General features: G+C 47.0%; 1 protein-coding gene across 12 annotated transcripts in view; it reads left to right on the plus strand.

Moving 5' to 3' along the window:
- DNM3 (dynamin 3) overlaps positions 1–25,779 on the plus strand; it is a 383,116-nt gene that overhangs the window by 252,514 nt on the left and 104,823 nt on the right. For all 12 annotated transcript variants that reach the window (XM_037035176.1, XM_037035187.1, XM_037035185.1 and 9 more), the window contains one exon: positions 14,550–14,659. In XM_037035176.1, the coding sequence (XP_036891071.1) occupies positions 14,550–14,659 (110 nt within the window). The remainder of the gene's footprint in view (positions 1–14,549; positions 14,660–25,779) is intronic.

Below are 25,779 nucleotides of genomic sequence, written 5' to 3' on the forward strand. Positions count from 1 at the left end.
ACTTTTTTAACTGATCGGACAAAAATAGGTATGATTTTGATTTATTCACACCAGACGACTTTTGTATCGACTGTTGTCATTCCTTTTATTTGGCAGTCTAAGGGAAAAGGGGTCGGTGCCCCTGACTCAACAGTCAGGTACCGCATGTTCTAAACATTCTTGGGGCCCATGGGTTGGAAATCGCCGAAGTAGAGCACAGCAAAATCCTCACTCTCACGTGTGCGGGTTGGGGATCTCACGGAAACCTCCAGCTTCCCCTCCTAGGAAACTGGCGAGGAGAAGGCTCCTCCGTGGTCCAAACTATCCTGATGCTTGTGTGTCCCCTGCTTTGTCATCCTTTGCTGTCCGGTGCTTGGACACAATACTCCTCTATAGGTTCACTCTTTCCATGTGCAGAACAGCTTTGCCCTTTGCTTTTGCACATTTTCAAAACTCCCTCTCCTGGGTTGCTGGAGTTCTGTTTTATTCTTTCATTCCTTCCCTGGGGGAGCCAAAACTGTGGGCCGGACTGACCCCCAACCCCAGCGGTGGCTCTTCCCTGTGGTGACGTTTCTCTGGTGGCCTCTGTTTTGGACACACTGTGCATGCTGAGCTCTGCCCGGTGTCAGAATGAGCCAGATTTTTTTTATTTTGTGAGGACAAAGCTCTTGATCGGGTTACAAACTAGAAAATTACCTTCTCTGCATGGGGCAAGGCCGTGCATGTGATAAGACGCTGATGAAATGCCACTGAAGTGTTGGCCTGGCTGGCTCGGCCCAGCTGGAGCTCATGGTGGTGCTGTCTCACCCGGCTGCTGTTTGAGGATGGACGGAAGCTGTGTGTTCCCCCTCTCCCCCCACCATGTGTGCATATTGTTTCAGGGAAGCAACTGGGAGCCCCTGTGCTCTGCTGACCCCAGGAAAGGCCCCTTTGTTTAACCACGTCACCCCCACTATTGTATAGGACACACGCCACTTGAAAAGCAGGATTGGTGCTAACAGACCAACCTTGAACAGAGTTAGGAAGTTCTCTTACGTGAAGGGCATTTTTCTTCCTTTCTTTTTAAAATTACTTCCTGAGGATGAAATGTCCCATGGGAATATCTCTCCTTGACTCTGCTAATTTCTGATTCTGTTCGCAACCTGAGTCGGGGACCCAGTCCACCGGGCTCTGTCCCCGCCCTCCAAAACAGGGTTTCCAGGGTTACCAGTTGCCTGTGTCCTGACACGTAGTGATTACTTTTCTGTCTGCATCTTACGTATTTCTTAGAAACAGGAAACCTAAGCGACCTCCCCCTCCCTCCCCACACCTTCTGCTCTTTGGCTGTTCTTCCTTAGTCTCCTTGGACTGGTTCTGCGCCCTCTCTTCTGCCTCTACCATTAAACAGGCCTGGGTCTCTCCTCTTCTTCACTCCCCGATGAACTCTTCTAGTCTTTTGTCTTTATATGCCATCTGGTGGACCCTGTTTCTATGACGACCACAATTAGGTCTCCAGCTCTGAACTCTAGACTTGGGTACTCAACCACCCCCCCTCTGGATATACACAGCTGAGCATCTCACTGGCATCTCAGATTAAACTTTTCAGGACAGAACTTCACCTACGCATTTCGTAGTCTTTATGTTAGCAACGGGCACTGCCATGAAGTTCAAAACATCAAGTCCACCTTTGATTCCTTTGTTTTTCTCCCCCTCCCCCTCCAACTCATTCAACTGCCCATCAGAGATTCTAATGCCCGGATTTTCTTCCTCTCTCCTTACTTTTCATCCTGCTCCATTGCCAAGTTTTTCTTTTCATTCCGTCCTTCTTTTTCTAATCATCCCCCGCCAAAGGAAGAGATTTCAGTCCACATTAAAAAAATGCTTACAGTTCCTTAAATTTAACTAAAAGTAAATCAACATAAAATATAATTTCTTATAAGGGGAACTCATCATTGAGGCTTACTCTAACACCAGTGTCCAGGGCGGTGGTGAGGAACAGATGGGCTGTGAAAACAATTTCTAAACTCTTAACACGAAAAAGAGTGGTTCTGATGTCATTCATTAGGAAGGGGAAGTTACCGGCACTCCCGAAAATGGCTTTAACGTATCATCGGTTCAGTTATGTCCAGTGGCTATGAAACATGTGCCTTGTACAAAGCTGGGGGCTGTAAGTCTTGAGAAAAATTTGAGTTGCTGGAGGAATTCACTGCCAAGGAGGGGAGGCAGACATGTGAGTAAACAAATGTGCTAGTGCCCTGGCTGGCGTAGCTCAGTGGATGGAGCGCGGGCCTGCGAACCAGACGATCGCGGTTCGATTCCCAGTCAGGGCACATGCCTGGGTTGCAGGTGAGTTCCCAGCAGGGGATGCAGGAGAAGCAACCATACATTGATGTTTCTCTTCCCCTCTCCTTTCCTTCCCCTCTAAAGATAAATAAATAAAATATTAAAAAAACAACAACAAATGTGCTCGTGGAAGAAGTGCAACAACACAGATGTGTACAAGTGGAGGCTCCCAAGAGGGGGTGCTGGGCTGGAATGGGGAGAGCTCGCCCACCGCTCAGCTGCTCAAGCTGAAAACACAGGCCCTGCACTTCAGTCCCCTCTTCCCCTCACCCCTCCGTCCAGCCAGTCCGATGTTAACATCTGCTAACTCGTCTCTAAGGGTTGTCAGACTTTTCCTGTAAGGGACAGATAGGGAACATCTCCGGCTCAGCAAGGGGACAGGGCGGAGGGGACCACACACACTGTCCTCCAACGTGGGGTAACATTGAGTCGTTACATTTCGTGGTTCATCTGCCTTAGGGGTCTTCGCTGTTCTGCTCCTGCCTGGGTTAAATTTGTTCTCTGCCACCAGTGAGGTCTGGGGGCGAAAAGTCCCCACCATCCCCACTTCCTCGCAATGACTCCCCACCAGCTTCTCGGCGGTCACCTGGGCGCCCCATCCTCTCCGCGCCTCCTTCGTTAGCACCCTCTCCTTTGGTCAAGGGCCCAGGCTCATGGCGTCTTTTCCCGGGGACCCCGAACTCTCCCACCACCGTACTTTGGAGCCACACAAGTCAGCATTTACCAGCCCAGCTTCTTAAAGGAAGCAGATAATTTGCAGCAAAAATTACACATAGGTTCAATTACACATGTCAGTACGAATTAGACACGCGTTGTTGGGATATTTTCAAGAGTTCCTCTGTTAAATAGCACCTTCTTGTTTTTCAAAAGATGAAAATGCTTTTGCCTCTACTGCCTCTTTGTTCCCATAAAGTTAAGTTTGTTTTCATTTTTTGGTTTGGGGTCTTGGGCTTGGGTATTATTATCCCTTTTCATATGGGGAACTGAAGCGCAAAGTAGGAAAACAGTCCCTGCAGGGCCCCCCGGTGTGTGTCCCAGCTGTGGCTGGGCCACAGGGACCCCTGGCATGTGCCCCAGCTGTGGCCATGCTACGCCGGGNCCCCCCCCCCCCCCCCCCCCCCCCGCCGCGTAGGCTCCAGCCACGCTGGGCCTCCCAGCTTCCGAGGGCCTGGCCTGGGATGTTTCTCCTGGTCTTGCTGAGAGCAGTGAGAAATTGAATTAATTTCTAAGCTCTGCTCCAAATTATCTAGAAGTCGAGGTCATTTGTACCTATTTTGACCGCGTCAGCCTTTTTAAGAGAATGCCAAATACGCTTTCCCTAAACCAGTGTTTCTCAAACTTGGGTATATGCAAAAACCCTTCAAAGGAAAGGAATCTGCATCCGTTATGAGCATAACGAGCAAAATGCTTTCATTCCTGAAATGACATAAATACACACAAGTGGCCAATTGTTTTGTTTTAAATATCTGCAAACAAATACCTTATGCTTGTTGATTGATCTCCAAAAAAGCAAAGCGAGTCAAATGCAAACAAAACAGTACGGCCGAGAAATGTCAACTGATGGCCGCATGAGTCAGTCGTGTTCAGGACGCATAATGAGCTCGTCGACGGGCAGGTGCTCTGGCCATCATGCCACGGGCGCGCTTGGGCTGCCCTGTGCAGTGTGGCCCAGGGCCCTCCCGCTGCTCTTATGCTGCCCGCACCGACCCTGCGCCCACAGCACGCTGCGCTGTCTCTGGAGGAAAGTGCCTCCCCGATGGGTCGACGTCTGTCCCTGCTTTTCCTCCCCAGTGTGCTGCAAGCAGGGCACGGCCACCCCGCAGACACAGACGTGGGTGCTGACGGGGCCTGCCCATGTGCACTTCCATGCTGGTGGCAGTTCACAGGAGCCCTTACGTGGGTTCTAGTAAACACCAACACATGCACACTGTCTTTTTCGTTCTCACAAGGCCTCAGAGCCTCTGGGGTCAGGGGACTCCAGTCAGAGAAACGTGGTGTTCAATGTACTGCTTTGAGGGCTGACTGGGAGGAGCAGCCAGACTTTCCCAGCCCAGCCCTGCAGTGGGCAGCCCCCTCCGAGGATGGCTGAAGGGCGACCCGAGGCTGTCACCCCTGCCAGGTCGCCGAGACACTGGGATGCCTCAGTCCTTTCAGGTGGAACATGGAAGTCCCGACATCGGTGCAGATACAGTGTCTGGGGAAAACAAGGAAGGAAGTCTGTTCTCTGGCTGGCGTTAACTTATTATGCATGCAGTTAGTCACGAAACAAAGCCTAGCACTGTGAGGCATCGCGTAGGTGAGTTTGGTAGCCTCACAAATCAGCACAGGTTAAGCATCTGCTAGCATCAGAGTCCCCATTCTTGGTACGTAAACCGGTTGCTACTATAGGACAAGGAGAGTGGGAGGGAGAGTTTTGGGGGGGTAGCAGAGGGAGGAACTTATAAACTCCGGGGACAGCAAAAACAGTGCCCCCCGAATCTGGCTGTGGAGCCAGCAGAGAAGCAGAAGTTCTTGAATAGCTGAAGTTTTGGAAAAGAAAGCAAGTCTTTCCTACTTTTTAGTTTCCTAACCAGTGTTGAGACTTGCTTGCATTTTTTTAAGTGTAAGAACATATCTGTAATGTAGGTGAATGATTCTTTAATATCCTTTTTCCTTCCTTGCAGAACTTGCATCTCCCTCTACCCACCCTACCCCCTACCCCCACCAAGCACTTTCCTTGATTTCTTCCCTGCAGTCCATTGTGGGATTGAGGGAGAAGGACTCAGGACCTCCTGAGCCCCATCCCTGCCCCACAGATCTGGACTTCTTGCAAACCTTCCTTGAATAAGAGGGCGTAGATTAAAGTGGCTGAGATTCTCTCACCGCTGGCCACCCTCTGCTGTGCACGTATGGTAATTAGCTTCCTATTGGCCTCTCCTGGTTCTATAGCTTACAAGCTTAGAGTTTACTGTTGAAATTATGTTGAAGAGAGAATCCCTCAGTGTTTGCAGATGGGAAGGGGCTGGGTTCCGACGTTTTCCCCAAGGAAGCGTACACAAACCTTTGCCAGGGGTCGCTGAGTGTGCAGCCCTCCACAGGATTGCTTTTGAGCCCCAGGCCTCCTAAGAGGCATGAATTTTCACCTCCTTACAGAGAGAAGATAAGGCTTAGGAAGGTCAAGTAACTTGCTGGGCTCGCAGGGCTGGTGGTGCCAGAGCTTGCATGTGAACCCCCGTGTCTTAACTCCCAGCCATGTGTCCTTTCACTCCCAAGTGGTCTTGTCTCTCAGACGGGCAGGGCCACCCGAGCAGGCAGTGGAACAGAGCCCTTCCAGGCTGGGGAGCCCTCGCCCTCTCCCTGTGTGCCATCCCCCTGTCCTTTCTGCTTCCCTGTGCCCGGGATCTCTCTTCTCACCCTTCCCCCAGAAGGCAGCGAGCAGCCCACGATCAGGCTCTCGATGGGGAGGAGGTGCTGTCCCCTCGTCCAGAGCCCTGATGCTGTGGGCACGTGTTTGAGCCAGTAGCTGGGCTCAGACCACCAGCTGTGCTCGGGGCCATGCAGCCGGATGTCATCTGCAGACCAGGGCTGCTTCTCCCTTTGCATACAGAAGGGGCCCCTTTCCCCTGTTCCTTCTCCAGGCTGCACCCTCGGATAGCAGGGAGGAGGGCTCTCAGGGGCACACAAAGGGCCCTGGATCCAGCTCTCCTGTGTGAAGGGACTATTTCCCCCTCTGAAGGTGCTGCACTGAATTACGGGAATATCAGCAGGGGAGGGGGCGTGCTGATGACTTAGCCAGCGAAGTAAGGGCTTCAGAAAAGCTCACTCATTTGGTTAAACGCTTATTCCTGTTGCTTTCCTCCCTAGCGCTGCCTCTTTTTGCGGTTTTGTCTTGTTTTGTTTTTTTTCTGAAATGATAGAGTGAGAGGGGAAAAATTCAGCTTTGATTTCTGTTTGTAGCTTGGTGACAAATGATGGGGATAAAATTTAAGCCATTCATCTACTGGGTTCTGGGAATTGTCAGAGGATTTTATTTGTACATGCCTCCCTGACCCCCATTTTCTCAGATAAGTAAAAATTAAGCTGCATTGTAAACAAGGTACTTTTTAGAACTGATTTTTTTTAAAAAATAAGGTATACTTAGCCAAAGAAACACTTTTATTTCATATAAGAATGCCCAGAGGGCTGTGCATGTAGAATTTTGCATGATTAATATGCACTTGCAAGCCAATGCAAAGTAGCAGCGTCATTTCAGTTACTTTGTAATTTAATGGGCACCACAGAAGCCAGCGTGGAGGGATGTCACTACGAGAAACCTGTGCTGTGTCAGACCCCCTTGCAAAGACGCAGCCCTGTTCCAAGCTTGAACAGTTTCTCCTTTGAAAAAATACAAGTTGCGTTGCCCTGGAACACAGGAAGAAGTGAGGACGTGAGACCGTTAAGCGTTTGAAATATGCTAATTTTAAAGTGCTTGCAGTAGGTCTGGCCACGCTGAGCACATTTTTGCCTTTCTAGTAACTGAAAAAGGATGGCGCTCACACTAAGCTCCCGTAGGTAGCTTGCCAGCCGAGAGAATTTAACCCAGGAAGTCCTCCGCTCTCGCAGAGTTTGCAGTAGTTTATATGGACATGTGTGCCACGGGACCTTTTTCCCTTCCACCTTAATCACATCTGCTGTTGCCTTATTTTCTTTCTTACAGTGCTGCTCAGATGCCATTCTTCTCACCCCTTGCTTTTTCCACGTGAAATTTCCCATGGATTTTTTTTCTCATGCACCTAATGTCTTTCCTCATTGGAGACTCTTCCCTTGAGTGAGAAGCTGGAAATTCCTAACTGCATAACCATATCTCACACACACTAATAATCAGTTCACCGAAGGGTTGTTTTTTTTTTAGTTTCTAATTAAAGACATTTAATCATTTAATTGAAATATTTTTAAATGAAGCACGGCTCGGAAATTCAGGGACATCAGTGCCCAAAGAACCATCTGCAGGCAGAGCACGGAACTGGGCTGAGTTTCCAGGAGCGGTTCCGGCCGCATTTCAGGGTGGGGAGGAAGCCGTCCCCAGGGCAGGCCTCTGAATCCAGGGCCAGGCCAACAGGATGGCATTGCCTACCCTGCTGCTCCCAAGTGTGACCCAGTGCTGCATCAGAGTCCGGTGTGCGCACATCAGGTCAGCTGGAACCCTGTCCCATCTGCAGCCCGAGCTGTGGGAGCGGGAGGGGAGAGAGAGCTTCACCCTCAGACTGGACTGGCGGTGGGGACGGGCGCCGAGGCAGCCCGGCCTCAGAGTCCCCTTCCGTTAGTACCGTGACACTACATGGAAGCTCAGCGTGGTGGGGGGACTTCCAGAAGACAGGGCGTCCCCGTAAGGTGGTGGGGTCACAAAGTGGCTTTTCGCTGAAGTGTTGGAACTTGGGGAGTCTTCTCCCCGGAGAAGCGTTTGGTATCCAGCCTGGTGGGGACGGAGAAATCCATCTGGTTGCCGCCATTCTGGGGCAGGGCAGGAAAGGGGCCGGAGGGACTTTGCAGCATGGGGACCTTCAGTGGGCTCCCTTGTTTGTACCCCACTTTGGCTGCCCACACTGCCTGCCATCTCTGGGTTCAAAACTTCTTTTGTCTGTGTGTTCTCTAGGAAAACAGTCTGCGGTCTCCTGCCATGCTTAGAGCAGGTGGCCCTGCGTTATCCATTGTTCTGTGGACTTCTCTCTGCAGACCCTTCCTGGCCCCGCTGTCTCAGCCCCACAGCTGTATCCCCCTCGTGGGGCGCCAGGTGCCTCCAAGGACAGGGCAGGACCAGACTGGGCCGGCTTCTCCTCCGTCCTCTCCCACCGTGGGTACCTGCGAGAGCAGCTCCTCTCTGTTATTGAGCCAATGGATGCTCCTCTGTCTGCTTGCTCGCCTCCAGAGCTTTTGGGAGATCTCTTGTCCTCTGTTTCCTCTCCTCCCCTTTTCATTGTCCTTTTTGTTCCTTTCCTGTTGTCAGAGTGGGTTTGGGGGAGGTTAAAAAGAGAGGTGCATAGGATCCATCTGCCAGGCTTTGCTAGACCTTTAAATGGATTCTTTATACACAGGTCTTTATTGGTCTTGTACTTTATCAATCTTGCGTGTGCAAATACTCACGAATGAGTCTTTAAATATAAGAATTATCAATAATATAGAGAGTAAAGATAAAAACTGGACAATACAGTCCTTAACGTTTTTACGTTCAAATTATAAAAGTATTTTTTTTTTAGTCGGGGAGAGAGGAGGAATCCAGATTTCAAGAATATTAGACATACCTAAAATACAGGTCAATATACACTTAGTACAAAAGAAAAAGTGGTACTACCCAAGAACGCCATGAGATTGGAGGAGGGAGCCTTCCTGGAGGAGGTGGAAATTGAATGGGACTTGCAAGAGAGGGAAGGAGCCAGGAGAAGATCAGGGTCTGGAATTGGTGTGGGCAGGCGAGACTATCTTTCCCTGGCCCAGTGGAGACGAGGCAGAGTGTTCTCCACTGAAGGATCCGGTGAGTGCTGAGGGCGGCCACGAAGCCAATGACGTGCAGACCACGACGTCTCCTGGGGCCGGCCAGGACAACTCACCAAGGTTCCCTTGAGTGCCCAACAGAAAAACCTGAAGAAGTCTGCTTGCTGGCAGTCTGCTGGCTCCCAGATGTTGTTTGCTACTCACAGTGTAGTTCTGGTCAGAGCCCAAATAAACAGATGGGTAGTTTATAGAATGAATTTCATACTTGTACATCTCTGTACCTGTAACTTCTTAATAGTGATAAACACCAGATTTCGGTGTTCGGCCGTATGGATTCTAGTATTCTAGACTTCTCAGTGTGTTTATAGCCTCTCTTTTTACTCTGATATTTTGATTTCTTTATAAGTCAGTCATCTTTGAGTTCCTAAACTAGGCAAAGCACTAGACCAGCCCAGGAGGGGACTCAATCATATATTCATTCGACATGTCTTTGTTGAATGTCAACGATGCTGCAGAAACTAAAAAGGAAACAGTTGGTTTCCTCCAAGAGCTGGTGATTGGGTGGGAGTCAGGACGCAGTTACAGAGTAGCAGGGGAGCAAGATTCATAGAATGATGAGCAACAGCAACAGTAAAGGTAATGATAGCGAGGATTTGCTCTCTACACACTCAGGTGAAACATTTGGACACTTAGGAACTGAAAGTTCAAAGTGACAAACCAAGTGCGCAGTGCTGTCCCGATTGGCCTGGAGTGACAAGGATTGTAGGGATGGTAGCGGAGGCCTGAGCGGGGACTGGATGCAGCAGGGGCTTTGGACGGCTCTACAGCACTGCATTCTGGGGCGCGTGTTTGGAGGACCCATCCGAATGCTCCATCAGGCAGGCAGGGCGGGCATGTCCCCCTTTACCTGTGGCTTTACTCTCTGCAGTTTCAGTTACTTGAGGTCATCTGTCGTCCAAAAATATTAAATAGGACATTTCAGAAATAACCAGCTCACTGGTTTCCAACTGCGTGCCGCTCGGGGCAGTGTGCTGAAACCGCATGCCGCCTCCCTCCATGCCTCCTGCCTGTCATTCACCCCTTGGCCAGCGTCTCCACGCCGTGTGCTCCCCACCTGTTGGTCACCGGGTAGCAGCTGTCTTGGTGATCAGATCGACTGTCGCGGTTATCTCTGTGCTTGTGTTCAAGTCGCCCCAACAGTGCCTGGCGCTGTGTCACAGGCCCGAGCCGAGCTGCAGGCCTTTTGTCCTGCCCTGCCATTGTAAGAAGGATGAATACAGCATCATACGGTATTTTGAGAACTAGCAAAACCACATTCCCCGAACTTTTGCTACAGTGTATTGTTAGAATTGTTCTATTTTATTGTTAGTCATTAATCTGTTAACTGTACCCAATTTATAAATGAAACTTTATCCTAAGTGTGATATAGAAAAAACATAGTATTTATAGGGTTTGGTGTCATCCATGGTTTCAGGCATCTGCTGGGGGTCTCACACCAGCAGATGTGAACTAAATGGGGAGCTATTCTATCTTCAAAGGTGATGAAAACACTGCCCCGGAAAGACACCTACCTCGCCATGTGGGCAGCAGCGTCATTTACAAATAGCCAACATATGGAAGCAGCCAGAGTGTCCACTGATGTGAAGAAGGTCTGAGATACACACAGGCACACACACACATTCACACAGTGGAGTCTTATTCAGCCATAAAAACCATTTGCAATAACGTGGATGGACCTTGGAGGGATTATGCCAAGTGAAAACTAAGTCACATACAGAAAGACAAATACTGTATGATCTCACGTATATGTGGAATCTTAAAACAAACCTGTAGAGAGAAAGAGATCTGACCTGTGGTTGCCAGAGGCGGCGGGTGGGGGAAGGGGGACTTGGGGGAAGCTGGGCAAAACGCACCCACCTCCTGTCGTGAGATGAGTAAGTCCCGGGGATGCGACAGACGGCGTGATAACTCAGGCGAACACTGCTGCGAGACCGACAGGAGAGAGGTTAGGAGAGTGAATCCTACCAGTGCTCATCACGAGGAGCAGATGCTTCCCTTTATTCGTCTGCCTTTTCTTTTCATCGTATGCACTGTATCTGAGAAGATGGACATTAGCTGAGCCTCTTGTGGGAACCAGGTCACAACACATGCACATCAGATCATAGTGCCACACGCCCTACACGTGTGCAGTGATGAATGTTGATGATTTCAGTGACATCGTCTCAGTGCAACTGGAAAAATAATTTTGAAACGTCTTTCTCTAGAGTTTTAGAAGTGCTTCTTCCAAAATGTCTTTTCAAGATGAAAAGTTTTAAAGTATCAAATTTTATTTTATATTTATTCACAAATACCGCAGAAACGTCTCTATGTATTTTTTTTTTTTTACATCTTCTTTGCTAATGCGTCTGCTCGGACAACAGACTTGACCGGACATTCCAAGCTCTGACTGAACCCCCTTTTCACAAAGGTTTAATGTGGTGCATTTAGGAGGTGACGGTGTCACGCATAATTCAGAACGAATAGACTGAACAATGCCTTTTGTAGAAATTGAGAGGTGAGGGGTGGCGGAGGGTCCGAGAGGGAGACGGGCAGTTATGGATGTGGGAAAACTTCTTGCCCAGGAGGCAGCACCTGAAGTAGATGCTAAATAACAGACAGATGTGCTAGAAGTTAAAGGCGTGTTTCAGGTTGGGAACAGATCGTCGGCAAAGGTGAATTTGGTTGAAATGGAGACTTCTTGCAGGAGAGTAGAGGAAATATTGACAAATCAGGATCAGATTAACTTACAGGTGTTTTCCAATGTCACATTAAGGACTTTTGTGGACTTTCTCCCATAAGTAATGGCGAGTTATGAACGCTTTGGAGGACTCTAATGCATGTGATAGAGTAGTTGTAGAAATTGCCCTCCCCGGTGACGTGAGAGGAAATGGAAGGCAAGTAGACCACGCACGAGCATGCGTGTCTGCGATGCTGGGATGAGGCTCATGCAGCGGGAAAGCCAGACGCAGGGGCTGCGAAGGGGCTGCAGACACGGAGCCGTAGTCCTGATGCAATACAGCGGGCGAAGGAGGGCGATACGTCAGGAGGGGTCATGAGGTTTCAGGCATGAGGTTTCATTGCCCGATACGCCCGGGGCAATGGATACTACCTCTGAGGTCCGAGGAGAAAAGCCCTCTGGACAGAGGAGAGGAAGGAAGGCTTGGTGCACACATGGGCTCGGCGCTATGGATAGAAAGTGGATGTGAGCCACACCGGTGTGCAGCAGCCACGTGCAGGACCGTGACCACGAGCAGATGAGTTAGTCACACTCAGCCATACTTTATTTACCCTGATATCTTAAAAATGCCATTTCAACATATGGTCAATAGACAAGTATTAATAAGATCGTTTACATTGTGTTCTCGTACTGAGTCTCACACTAAGTGTGAACTGAACACTCAGCACACACCCCCAGTTCAGCCACATTTCAGGTGCTCGGTAGTCGGCTGTGGCCGGTGGCTACACTGAATAGGGCATGTTAGCTTCATAGAACTCACAAATTTACGTGGCAAGTGACTCCATTAAGCTGGTGCTGAGACTCACTTGGAAATGATCATTCTGTTTATCCTTTATCACTTCTGTTCCTTTTGTTTATTTCAGCCTTTTCATATTCAGAATGTTCTCTTAGCGAGACATCGTCCTTCCCCAAAAGCACCAAGAATTTTTAGAAATATTCACAACATAGTGTTCCATTGCTCTCATTCAGTTCTCCGTTGGACTAACAACTTTAATTAAACAAGTCGGTCTGAGTCTCTTTTTTTTCTTCTTTTGTCAGTCTTCAAACTCTTGATTATGAAATAATTTAGCACTGTGTCTTCAAAACCCTCGGACAAATGACATTTCATACTTTGGACCTGAAGCTACATTCCCCCCGTTTCCCTGCCCGCCGTGTGCAGATGTCTCCGGGGTTGAATATCTGACACCCACTTGCCGGCGTTTCGGTCTTCACTATATGCTACGGCACGCAGTTCAAAGGGAGCCTTCTTCTATAGAAAACATGCCAAGGACATTGTGTTCCATCTCCAACAATGAAATGCAGATTTCCATTAAAAGGCAAATCCATCATTTCAAAACGTTAACTAGGACGGTGCATTAAAAGGCTCCAGCTGCTTAAACTTAGGGCATTGAAAAGCGTCTAAAAACATTTCCCTGGGTCTCAAGCATTTTCATCTAATTATGCACTGACTAGTTTTTTTCATTTGGTCTATGGTCTTGCCTCACCCTTGTGTGCGTTTCAAACAAGTCAGACCCTGCCGTGGTGCTCCATTTACTTAGTTGTGTGTTTTGCTCTTTCGAATGTTGTTGCATTTGCTTATATGTCATTAATTTTTGCACAAGAAATACTGGAACCTTCTTACAGTGGTTGGCTTCTTCACATGTAGTCTTATACTTCCTTCACTCTCATTTAGTTTCTTTTATTCATTATTATTATTTTTTAATCTTCTTTGAAGACACTCGCTGCCAGGACAGCCGTTTTGGTCTCCCACCAGCTTCCTCCTGCCTCTTTAGTCATCTGTCTCTCTGCCTCACTGTTTCAATGTGCTGTGCCCAGCTGTTTTCTGGTCAGTTGAGGAGGAAGAAGTGGCCGAGACAGTGATGCTCCCAGTGGCCCTCTGGGGGCACAGGCCATGTGGTTCCCCTGCGCTGGCCTGTGAGCTCCCACCCTCAGGCCCAGCCGCACATCCGCAAGCACGTGCTGCAGGGGCCGGAGGAGTAGCAGGCTGTGTCAGACGTGCCTGTACAGAGCACGTCTTCCCTACAGGAAGAACACTGATAGCTGCTTGTAAAAAGTCAAAGTCAAGGCTGAGGCTACGTGCTCGCCTCCTCCAGAGGCGGGGCCTGCTTTTTCTTAGGACCAGCTCTGGCGATGGAGGCTGGGACCGTACCGGGGACTACTGTTTAGAAAGGATAGGGCTCCAGGGCCCCGGTACTCCATCTTGCCTCCATTATTACCCTGCGTGTCTGGCCGTCCTAATACCCCGGCTGTTAAGCTTTAGCTCACAGGATAACATCCCCCCGGGGCCAGTCTGTAAAAATCAGCATTTCTAGTAATTCTTTGGTACCCAGTGTGTTTTCACAAAGACCAGTTTGGCCTCATTTGCAGACCTCTCCTCTCCCATGTCCATTTTTTCCTAAAGAATTGTTCATTTTGAAAAAGAATTTGTTCTCGTTAGTATCAGTCCTTTTTCTCTCAACAGTCAAAGGCCATCGTGTTTTTTTCTGGCCCCACATTTGTCCGAGGCCGAAATGAAGGGAGTGTTGCTGGGCTTTAGCATCATTTATGGGGGGGGGGCACTTCATGCTGGGGTCCCGTGCTCACAGGCCCCTGCCAGGACTGGCTATCAAAACTGCTTAGGCTGCAAATAAAATATGAAATGAAATCCATCTGGCACTTCTCATTGAATTAGGACCAGAACATTTTTGTTAAATATTAACAGATGGCTAAATTCCTAATATCAAACTAACATTTGAAAACATCTAAGGGGACCCACATGAGGAAGAAAGGGGAGAGACCCGTGTGTTTTCTCCATCGCCGGGCCCTTCCTGCCTCTGCTCTCCTCCCCTCGTCCCTCCGGCCACGTGTGGAGAATTGGCGGCGACTCCCATCTCGCGTCACCCCCGTTCTCCCGTATCTGCTATCAACAGAGTGTGATGGCATCAGAGGGTTGTGACCAAATGTTGGCCAGCTCAGGGGGAATGTCGCCCTTGACCTGCTTCAGGCTCTTTGATTAAAGCTCCGCCTCCTCCCGCTCTCTCTCCAGGAAAAAGAGAAGAAGTACATGCTCCCCTTGGACAACCTGAAAGTTCGGGACGTGGAGAAGACCTTTATGTCTAGCAAGCACATCTTCGCGCTCTTTAACACAGAGCAGAGGTAAGCACGCAAAGCCTTCGTTCAGAGTGCGGCCCGGAGTCCCTGTGTGCTCGGTCTAGAGACCCTGTTCACCATCGTTCCTTTGGCCCCACCTTGACAGTTGCTGACTCATCAGCTTCCCCTTCATTTATTTTGTGTTTTTAGCTTCCACTATAGGTTGTGGATTCAAAGGAGTCAAAGTTAAAAGAAGAAGGATCTTCAAGTGCTAATGAGTTTACCCCCTGCAGGCGCCCACATCACACTGCTTCTGTCCTTCAACCACCTTGTATTACTTTGACGTCTCCCTTGCCCTGAACTTATCGTTTACCTGCTTACAAATTACTCAGCTCTGATTTTAATGATACCTGTCTGGCACGAGTGGATATAGACCCCCTCGTATATTGTATATTATGACGGAATTCTCACACCGGTGGATAGAATTACCCAGTTAATGTGAATACAAACACATAGCACTTCACAGTTTTTCAAAACACCATCTATGTTCCCATCTGGTTTTTTTGTAACACTTGTTTGTGAGGTTAAAAGATAGAGTAGCAGTGTGGTTACCATTTTATAAATTAGAAAATGTAGCTCAGAGAGGTTAACAGATTTTCTTAAGGCCTCAAAACTGAAGTATCTGGGAGAGCTGACCCCTCAATCAGAATTTCCTTGTCTAAGGGCCCCTTTCTTTCTTCCTTCCTTCCTTCCTTCCTTCCTTCCCTTTCTTTCTTTTCTTTCTTTCCTTCCTTCCTTTCTTTTCTTTCAACTGCCACTCACCTACAATAGCTAGAGTTCCTTTTGGACTGGTTGTGTCTCGGAGTGCCATGGTTGGTGACTGAAACCAGAGGTCAAGTTAAGCAAATGGAGAGGTCACAGAGGTCAAGGACAGAGAGCTGTAAAAGGGCCATTATAACTAGACAAGGATGATATAGCTCTTTTCCAAATGGACATGTTGTGGGAAACAGCTCGCTCACTTCTGTGAGTCAGTCATGAAGAGACAGAGTGACTCGGCGGAGGGGTCCAATTTTAACCCATCTTTCCAGGCCTTTTATCTTTATTTAGCAGTGAACAAAGTTCCTTGGTTAGGTGCAGGGACTGGCCCAGGGCCAGTCACACGGTGACTGGAAATAGCAGAAGAAGACTCCTTCCTACATTCTCAGTCAGTGGCTCAGCGTGACTCATTTTACAAAAACACTCGGGAAAACCACAAGGACAAGCGGTGGGAAGAACCAAGGGGCCGGCAGAGTAAATACGGCTCCCCTATCAAATGCTGAGATGGGATGTTCTGTAAAGATTTCATGTGATTTCAGGGGAAGAAAGACATTTGTAATGAAAAAGAGGAAGAAGGACTCCTGGAGAGACTGGCCGCACGTCCAGGTCCTGGGTCTCAGCTGGGTGCTTGAACACCCTCCTCGGTGCCATGGCAGGGGGCCCGGGGGAGCCCTCCCAGAGGCAGCTGAGGGGCACTCGGCCTCCTTTCCCGGACGCAGGATGGGAAGTGTGACTACCACACAGGAGGTCAAACTAAATTTGTGTCCTTAGTCAACCCGGAAAGTTCTGGTTCCAAAAGGGCTTGGTACAAAGTAAAAAGAAATCAGGCAATGGTAGAGCTCTTTTTTAGAAGAAGCACAACTGTGGGTTTTAAAGAGAACAAGAGTCACCAATATAAGAAAACTCTATGCACTTCTAAAAACCTGGGCGTCTGGAATACTAGTTCTCATCAGGTATTGAACTCCATAACTACTTCTCAGAGACCCCGGGGAGTTCAAGGATGTCCCGTCTGCAGGCGCGCCATTGTCTTTTCCTCGGAAATCCTGATTACTTTCAATTATTTCTGTACTGGCTAGGATGCCCCATGGGCACCCTTGTCTTGTTTTTATTTTAAGGAGTATTTATTTCATCGTTCATCACCGTTGATAGGTACCCGATACGGGGTAAAGAAGGTCCCTTGTGTTTCTAGTCGCTAAATTCTTCCTATTTGAATCATGGGTGGGTGATACAGGGACCAAGTGCTTCTTCTGCCTCTACAGAGAAGATCGTCTTCTTTAATCTGCTCAAGTGGTGAACGGTATCAATAGACTTCTCATGTTAAACCATCCTTGCTCTCCTGGGATGGAACCTAGTTAAAGCGCGATGTGCTATTATGTATCATACATGCCTGGCTTAAGTTGGCTGGCATTTTATTTAGATTTTTGCATCTATGTTCGTAAATGAGAGAGGCCCATCAATGTCCTTTTTCGCGCTTTCTCTTCCTGGTTTTCACAGGGAGATTCTGTTAGCTTCATTACAGAGGCGAGGATGAGGGCCGTCGTTCTTTGGAAGCTTTTGAAATACAATAAAGATTCACTATTAGCCGTGGCTTGGTAGAACTCATCAGGCCCTGGGAAACAGTTTTGGTGAAGTAGATTTTTAACTCGTGATTCACTGAATTTAATAATTATAGATTTGTTCAGGTTTTCTATTTTTTCTATGAGTCAGTTTGGGCAAATTGAATTTTCTTCTAGGAAATTGTCTATTCTGTTCATTTTTAAATATGTGTATTAGTGTCAAATGTGTCTTAATGTTCTATATTTTCACATTTCTGCCTTATCTGAAATCTGGGCCCTTTTTTATTTCAAATAGTAAGCCTTATCTTCTTTGACACAATCACCGTTGCTGAAATTGTATCTATTTTTAAAGAACCCACTTTTAATTTTTTCGATTCTCTATTGTGTGTGTTTTTTTCCCACTTCAGTAATTTCTCCTTTCATCTTTATTATTTTCTTTCTTGTATTTTCTTTGTGTTTACTTTCTAGGTCTTTGTTTCTAAGTTAATTTGGTTGTGTAGCTCATTGATTTTTATCCTTTCTTTTTCTTACACATGCATTAAATCTACAGAATTCTCTCTAGGTCATCTTTAGCTACTCACTGTGAATTTTTAAATATAATGTTTTTATTATTAAGTTCTGTCTCCCTCACCCTCTGTTACCATAATACTTGTTACGATTTCTTCTTTCAGCTGTTTGGAAGTGTGGTTTATGTGGTATGGTGCATGGAATTTTACTGTTTCGTTGTTGATTTCCAACTCAATTGTATTGTGGTCAGAGAATAAAGTCTAGCAAATGGTGACGCTTCACAACTATTCCACATACGCTTGAGAAGAATGTACTGATTTGGGAATGAAAGGTTTCATAAGCGTCCGTTAGATTATGCTTGTTAGCCGTACTATTCAGTCTCTATGGTTATGAGCTTTTTAATGTTGGTTAATTCAAACACTCCACAAGTATATATTAGGCAGCTGCAAATCGCTGGGCCTTGCTCTATGATTTGAAACTACATCTGTGACTAGAACACAGGGGGGAAAAGATGATGCTTTTTAGATTACATTCTAGACAGGGATGCTGGCAGGGAGACACATAAAAGCCATAAAGAATCTCACTTTATAAGAGGGGAATGAAAAATCTCACTCCACGAATGTGAACTGGATGATTCTAGTAAGTCTGTCCATTTTCCATGTATGTATTTTGAGGTCAGTCTGTGTTATTAGATTCTTACAAGTGTAGACTTGTTGTGTCTCCCTGGTGATGTTCTCTTTTAATAATATCGTGGCAACCACCTTTATGTCTAACAATGATCTTTACCTTAAAATTAATTTTGTCTGACCGTAATATATTGACACTCTCTTTTGGGGGGTTAATATTTGCTTGGTTCATCATTTCCACCTTCTCCAGCCGCCAGTCCTTTGTGTTTGTATTGCTTTCCTACAGCACGTAGCTAGATTTGTTTCCTTTATTCTAAAATGAGATCTTTCTCTTGTATCCCGTATTTTGACCCATTTATATGTAACGCTATCATTACTGGTTTTTAACTAATTTGGACGTCTTATTTTAGTCTTTCTTATTACTCTGCCATTCCTATATTTGCCCTCCCCCCATCTTTCCTGCCTTCTTTGTCTTTTACTTAGGTTAATTAATTACTTTTTCTGTTGGCTTGGGAATTATTTATTTTTAATCTTTCAGACATTCTTTTAATATTTTTTTTTCACTTGAAGTTTGAACTTAGTCATTCAACACTCTTCCCAAAATGACTGTAAATCACCTGGACTCTGCTAATCTCTCTGCTAATCAATCCTTATTATTGTTACCTCGTGTTTGAGTTCCAAGCACTTCCTCTTGCGCAACACTATTCAGGTTTACACAGTGCTTGCTTAGATTTAGTGGTACGTTTGTCGAATTCTTTGTTCACTTTTCTCTTTGCGTCCCAGGGTCTAATTCTGGTTCCTTCCCCTTCACATTAAAGTACACTCCCAAGAAGCCCCTGCAGTGGGTACTGTTCGGTTGTCACTTCGTTTGGTGTTTGTTTTCCTGAAAGTGTTTTGCGTTGTCCTCATTTTTGAATAAGACTTCAGTGGGATATTAAATGATGGGCCGACGGGGTTTTTTTTTATTATTGAATACTTTGAAGTCATAATTCCATTGCATTCTGGCAAGTGCTCTGCTTTCGAGAAGTTGGCTGACATTTTCATTATTGATTCTTTAAATAGGTCATCTGTGTGCTCTCAGAGGTTGAGTGTAAGAGCTTTTCTGTCTTGGGTACACTGACGTTTCAATACAGTGTGCGTTTTGCTTTACGTTTCCTGCTTGGGATTCAATGTTTCCTAAACCCGAGGACTCGCGGTTTTCATAGGGTCTGAGAAAGACCCTGCCCTATCTTTTTGACTTTTACCTCTTTCTTCTTCCTCCTCCACAGTTCCTATTGGACACGTGTTAGTCCTTTTTGTCCTGTTCTTCACCTGTTCACCTCTTTATTTCAAACATGTCACCTGGTGCCTCGTTTCGGGTCCCTTTTGTAGCTCAGCCCCCCAGTTTGCCAATCTCTCTTCACCTATGACTGGGCCAGAACAGACTTGCTTAGCCATCTTTCTTTGCCAGTGGACAGGTTTTTTTTCTTTTAATCCTTCTTTTTGTTCCTGATGATGTGGCCTTTGGAAAGTCCTTACTCTCACATAAATCCCAAGGTCTTGTTTTCTACTTTTTTTTTTTGTAGCCACTAAGCCTTTTGGTTAATAAAACTGACACCATCCAGTGTCAAAGTGACAATGAGTTTCTTCCTCTCTCCCTCCCTCTCTCCCTCCTTCCCTCTACTCATTTTAGAGCGAGCCTAGGCATCTTAAATAAGGTTTTCCAGCAATTGTAGATGTCTTGTAGGAAAGAGATTTCAAATGTTCCACTCTGCCATTTTGGTCAAAATGAAACAGTTGTTCATTATAATTAGGCTGTTAAAGAACAAGACAGTGTTCCCACCTCCCCCTGGAAGTGGGGACTGTGACAAGAGTGGACCTCAACGTCAGCCTGGGGTTTCTCTGTGGTTACAAACACAAACGTCACGTGAACCAGTTGGTGAAAAACAGCTGTCCTCCCCCTGTTCTCTCATTATCCCCTCGGTTAACAACGTTTTATTCTGGGCTCATCAATACGTCTGCTTCGTCTGCCTGCACGGCAGCCCGCGGTCATGCTAGAGATGAAGTACAACACGGGACCCTGCTGTGCGTGACATGTATAATCACCAGCGAGTCTCGCTCATTCATTTTTCACTGGTCTTAAGATGGAATATTTGAGAAATCAGTGAAGAGGGAAGGACTGTGGAAAAGGTCCTCTCTAGTTGAGAGGCACATAGGTCCTAGTATACAAGGTAACGGTTAACCAGATTACACGGCAGTGTGCTCCACGCCGGCACTTACGCGCTGCAGTTGCAGAGAGCACAGGGTCAGCTGTGCTGTGTTGTAGGAGGTGCCCTTCCTTGGGCCTTGACATGCATTCGTGGACAGGAAATGGAAAGAAATGCCCCCCCACCCCCCAAAGAAGAAATAGTATTAGTCAGGGCAAAGAGGAGGGAAGTGTCACAAAGTGTTGCTAAATCTGTTGAATCTAATTTTGGATGAGGAGAAGCTAATTTTAAAAGCAAGGTGGCCATTCCTTGTTTCCCAGAGGGTATGAACTGGATTTACCCATGTAAGTGGATGTATTATAATATTCTGTGTCAGAGGCAAACCATGCATCTATCAAAGGCCCAGATAGTTAGCGTAATTCTATCAATTCTGCTTAACAATATTCTTTTCACCATTTACATTGGTTCTTTGTTTTCTTTCTTCCGAGACAAGATCTTATAAGAAAAGACGTTCCCTTCCCTTGCCTTGAGATGAATTTATCCTTGGGTAACTTAGAAGAGTTTTTGTAAATGTTTCTGTTACTTTGTGTTCTTGTTCCCTGTTTTCCATTGCAGAGTTTTAGATCAATATATTCAGCTATTTAGCAGAGCAGACCCACCTGAGGTGCCTGGCTCGGGGCTTAGGGTTCCCCGTGGAACCTCGGGGTTGGCACCAATGTGACCGTGAAGTATCGAGGCTTTTTAAGGGTTCTCTTGGACCTTAGGGGCTGTCTCATCTGTCTGGCTCACCTCACAGGTGAAGGAGTTGACGCACTATAGCAGTTAAACGCCTTCCCCGAACCCGGTTCTACTGTGTCCCGACGCGGGGTTCTTTCTGATACCACAGTTTTGCGATTAACTAGGGAACAGGAATTCCACCTAATGTTTCACTTGGAACCATTCCTAAAAGAGCAGCAATGGAGAGATTTTTCACTTCTTATGTAGTATTCCAGTTTGCTGTTGGTCGTACAATTTTCCTTGGAAGGCTTTTAGTCCCCTTCGCAAAGCCCAACGTGAGACGAACCAGTAACCCTGCCGCGGCTCCTGAAAACCTATGTGGCTGTTGCTACTGGGCCCCAGCGTTATTCCCAGGGGCTCCTTCGGTTGCCATTTCAACTTTCCACTGTAAAGTTTTTAAACAGTTGCTCTGTGGTCCCCAGTCATCGGGTGTGTGGGAATTGATACATTTAACATCCTTCTTTAAAAAGCCTTCAGTGTCCTGGTGAATTAATATGATCTTTATGAGTCTGGTGACCAGGTTTCTGAGCCATTCTAAACACTGTGTGAGAGCTAAGATTTTTCTAAATGAAAGGAATTGTTCTTAGTTGCCACGACTCCAGGGCTTGAGGAGAATGCATTTCCCACCCCACCCCCGACCCCCCCCAGGGGAGAGGATGCGTCCTTTCAAAGAGGGCGACATCCTAGTCACCTGGGGAGGCGGAGAGTGACACTTACTACCTGATTCCCACATCCGATGCATCACCAAATCATTTTGAAAATCGAAGCTGAACCTTCCTGAACTCCCCTGTGGCAGGGTCTAAGCTGCAGACTGAAACGCCCCCCCACCACCACCCCGTTTTTGTTCCATTCGGTTTGGTTCAAAATGCCGCGCTTTCTCTGGTAGAAGCGTGCCTGCATAATGGCCCCACTGTGCCGGTCTTTGCTCTCCCCGGGCAGGCCTTCACTTTCAAGGTCACGCTAAGGCCCATTTGGTCCGAGGTATGTCAGCTCTGGTAGCCAGCGGAGATCCGGGCCCGTCCAGGGGGGTTGTGGGGCTGCCACGTGGTATTTTCCGAGCACCCCTTTGGTTTGTCTGGCTCTGTTTCCTTTTAAAAGAAGGCATTCTTTCTTTGATGCTGCTTAGAGCTTCAATTTAGGAGATGGCTTATCGACGTGATCAAGTGTTCCAATCCACCTCCCCCCCTTCTTTACAGAAAGGGGTTTTAGGATGTCTCGCTACTCCCCTTGGACCCCAGCACATTGCCGACACTCCATAAATGTCAAATAATGCCACACTGCAGCTAGCGTGCACTCGCAGATATCCTGGAAAGAACAGCCCTTTATGCTCATTGTTGAGTGGTCTATTTTTCCACTCATTCTCTGGGAAGGAATTGGAGTCAGGTTTTCCATTTATATACCTTTACGGCTGCGTTTCTATATTAAGATGTGGTTGGAGTGTAAGTTGTTTGGAAAAGTGCTTAATTAAACAAATATGCCGGGGAAAAGGTGCTCTGCGGAGACTTGTCTGAAAGGTCATCTCTCACTCTATGTGGTGGGGTGTCACATCGCTATTAAAGGGGAAGCAATTACTCTTCCATGAATAGCGACGGCAGAGGCTCACGTTTATTGGAAATTCAGTAGGGTAAAAACATGCAGCATTTTGTACTAGGAAATGAAATTTTCTGTAAGGGGTACAATGCAATCAGTCTTGGTTTTGGAACAGAAACGAGACGCCTGGAACAGTTATTTTACTTCATTTTACCCACTGTTGTCAAAAGAATGTTTAAGACATTTCTTTTTGCCTTGCAGAAGACTGAGAATTGTTCATGTTTAGGGTACTCTGACTCAGTAAGGTTTCTCTTTGTCAGAGAGAGAGAGTGAGTCAGTAACCAGCCTTCCAGTCCAAGCCGAGTAATGACCTGTGGGTGCTCCTACTTTCCCCTGGAGTGCGCATGGGCCCTCTTTCCACGCAGCAGGAGTCTGTAAACTCCAAGGACCGGTGGAGGGAACGAGGCCATTTGAGGGTGCAAACTCTAGCACCCTCAATGGACTCCCCGGGTGCACTTTCTGTAACTTTGGGGATGATACAAGGGTTTGGTTTTTCCCCATTCTTTATTCTCAGTGTGTAAAAAAAAAAATTCTGCTGGCTAGGAGACCAACTCAGGTCTGATACATTGTCCCTAAGAGCTCATAAATCAACTCGGATTAGTCAGGTGTCTGGGATTTGCTCTGAGAAACACTTATACCAGGCATCTCAGTAACAGAATGTGTCCGGTCAACGTTGTAACACTCGTACCTCTTTCTAGTTTCAACACAGTGATACATAAATTAATTACTATAAGTGTGATCATGTCATCAATAGTTGTCTCCACTGCTAGATGACTTTCCACGAGGAAGAGGCCATGTCTGTCTTTGATTACTCCCCCTCCCCAAGGCCTAACACAGTGCCTGGTGACAGGGCGGGGCGGGGGGGTGGGGGAGTGGCTGTGGGCGGGGCCGGGGCCGGAGCTCGATGACAAGAAAGACTGAATGAACAAATAGATATGAAATGTTTACCCTCCCTTACGTGGTGCAGAGATAAATGACATCAATGCCAGTGAAAAGCATTTTGTACGTGAGCTCTACAACCGCCGAGCCTCAGATGCCAGTGGGCAGAAAACAGAAATACTTGTCGGAAACATAGCGGAAATAATTTTAGCACAAAAAGAAATCTTTCACTTAAAAAGTAAGAAACTGAGAATTTTCAGTTACATACAAACTCTGTAAATGAATTTAGCAGAATTCCATGACATTGTCCTTTAAGAAAGAAAAATAGAGCAGATGTTTCCTGGTGAATTGTCTCAGCCCGGTTCTCCTAATCTTCTTTCTGTTATTCAGGCGTATTTTGCATAGCCATACTCAGCGTTCCAAATCTTTACCCCTTGAGCTCTACCAAAGTATTAACAAACTCCAGGTTTGCTGTGAAATACAGAAATTCTGAAAGCGAGGGAGGTGGAGAGCCAGGCTGTCCAGTTTTCTGTGGGTAGGGGTTTCGGCCCTCCTTGTCTTCCTCCGCTGGCACCGCGAAGTCCACCTGGTCAGATGGGGGTTTGAGAACGGGTGCAAAGGCGCTGGTGCTGATCTCCCAGAGTGACGGTGACATTAATTTCCCTCTGTGGGTCCGAGGGGACGTGCCCTGTGCTTTTTCCTGTGCAGGCCTTTGGATTGGAATCCATGCTTAGCGAGTCAATAAAAGGACACCTTATATTTCGAAGGCTGTTAAAGGCGAAACTTTGAATCCAAGAACTCTCTCTCTCTCTCTTTTTTTTGCGTCCACTCTCTTCCTTTGTTCTGTCTCACTGTGTATTACAATAATTTCCCAGTTCTTGCCACCACGCCTTTTCTCTGAGTGTGTCTGTGGCTGTGAATTAGCAGCGCTAAGAAATCCCAGCTACACCAGAGAGGAGGGGCTGGAGAGACACGGCATGGAGAGCCAGTATCATCTGCCCCTTTGGTTTTTTTCTTCTTGACTCACCAACCTCACCAAGACGGGAATCAAATACGGTTTGGTAATATTTTTATGAACTCAGTCTGTGACATTCGATTTCACAGCTAAGATAAATTCTCATGAAAGCCAACATAATTGCTTGGGTATGAAATGTCCGTGGCTTGAAGCAATCAATTTAAATTCTCCTCTTATTGGTTTTCAAATTAAACTCTGAAATGAAACAAGAGTACGGTGCCCTACTTGGATGACTGTTTCTGCCTTTTCTGAGGGAGAAAAAAAATAGCAAGTTGGTGCTTTTCAGCTTTTTCAAATGTCATTAAGGGGCTTTGGAGAAATTCTTCATGCTTCAAACACCTGTGTAGCGCCCGTATCCGTTTTTCGGGGGGAATTAGGCTCTGTGCTTTCTGGGAGCCTTGGTGCATTTCAAAGGGATGGGGTAGAAAGGACTCAGCAACTGAGAGCCCTTCCTCTCTCCCAGGGATTTGAACTGGACGTGGATCTCAAGCCAAAGGTAACGCCAGCAGGGATTTTGGTCAGCGTTTGGGGCACTTGTGTTCAGGACTTTTCCGTCCAAGGGCTGTGTTGATGAATGAGCCCGAATTGCATGAAGTTCAGGAACAAAACAAAATCAGGTCCTTCACGGCAAGTTTACTTTTCTTCTAGAATTTCAGGACAGATGCCTTGCCCACCGCCCTCCCCCCCCCCCAACTTCCTAGAGCAACTGTTCGCCAATGGGCACTCCCCTCCCCCCTCCTGCAGGCCCCCTTCAGACGAGTACTGTGGCTTGGGGCAGAAGTGTGCCTCTGTTTGGGGACCACGGAGTGACCCCAGTAGTGTTCATCGACGCATGGGGAGCCTGCAGATGTGCTCCAGAAAAATAGATGCTCAGTTCTGAGATGAAATGAGATAGCGTGACAGTTCCCTTTCAGAAGTTCTGACGGATCACGGAGGGAGGCTGAGCCAAATGATTGGGCGTCTTTCAGCATGCGGTGGTTTATCGAGAAGATTGGGTAGCAAGTTTTTGTTTAGAAATTGAACTTTTGTTTTTGAAAATGAATCAAGTCATTCTAACACAAGATTCAAGATATTAACTGGCTTGTTTTGGGCCTTTGTTTTAAAGACTGAGTTGGCATTCTGGTTACTTATGGTAAGGTTGGAATCAGTGAGCTGTGCGCCAGGTGTCTACAACGGGCTGAATGTTTGGGGACACTGTGCCTCCCCCCGCCAAGCCAAGGCTAGCAGGGAGGTG

This window comes from Sturnira hondurensis, unplaced genomic scaffold (assembly GCF_014824575.4).
Source record: "Sturnira hondurensis isolate 20B ecotype Veracruz unplaced genomic scaffold, ASM1482457v3 Scaffold0022215, whole genome shotgun sequence".
Lineage (NCBI taxonomy): Eukaryota > Metazoa > Chordata > Mammalia > Chiroptera > Phyllostomidae > Sturnira > Sturnira hondurensis.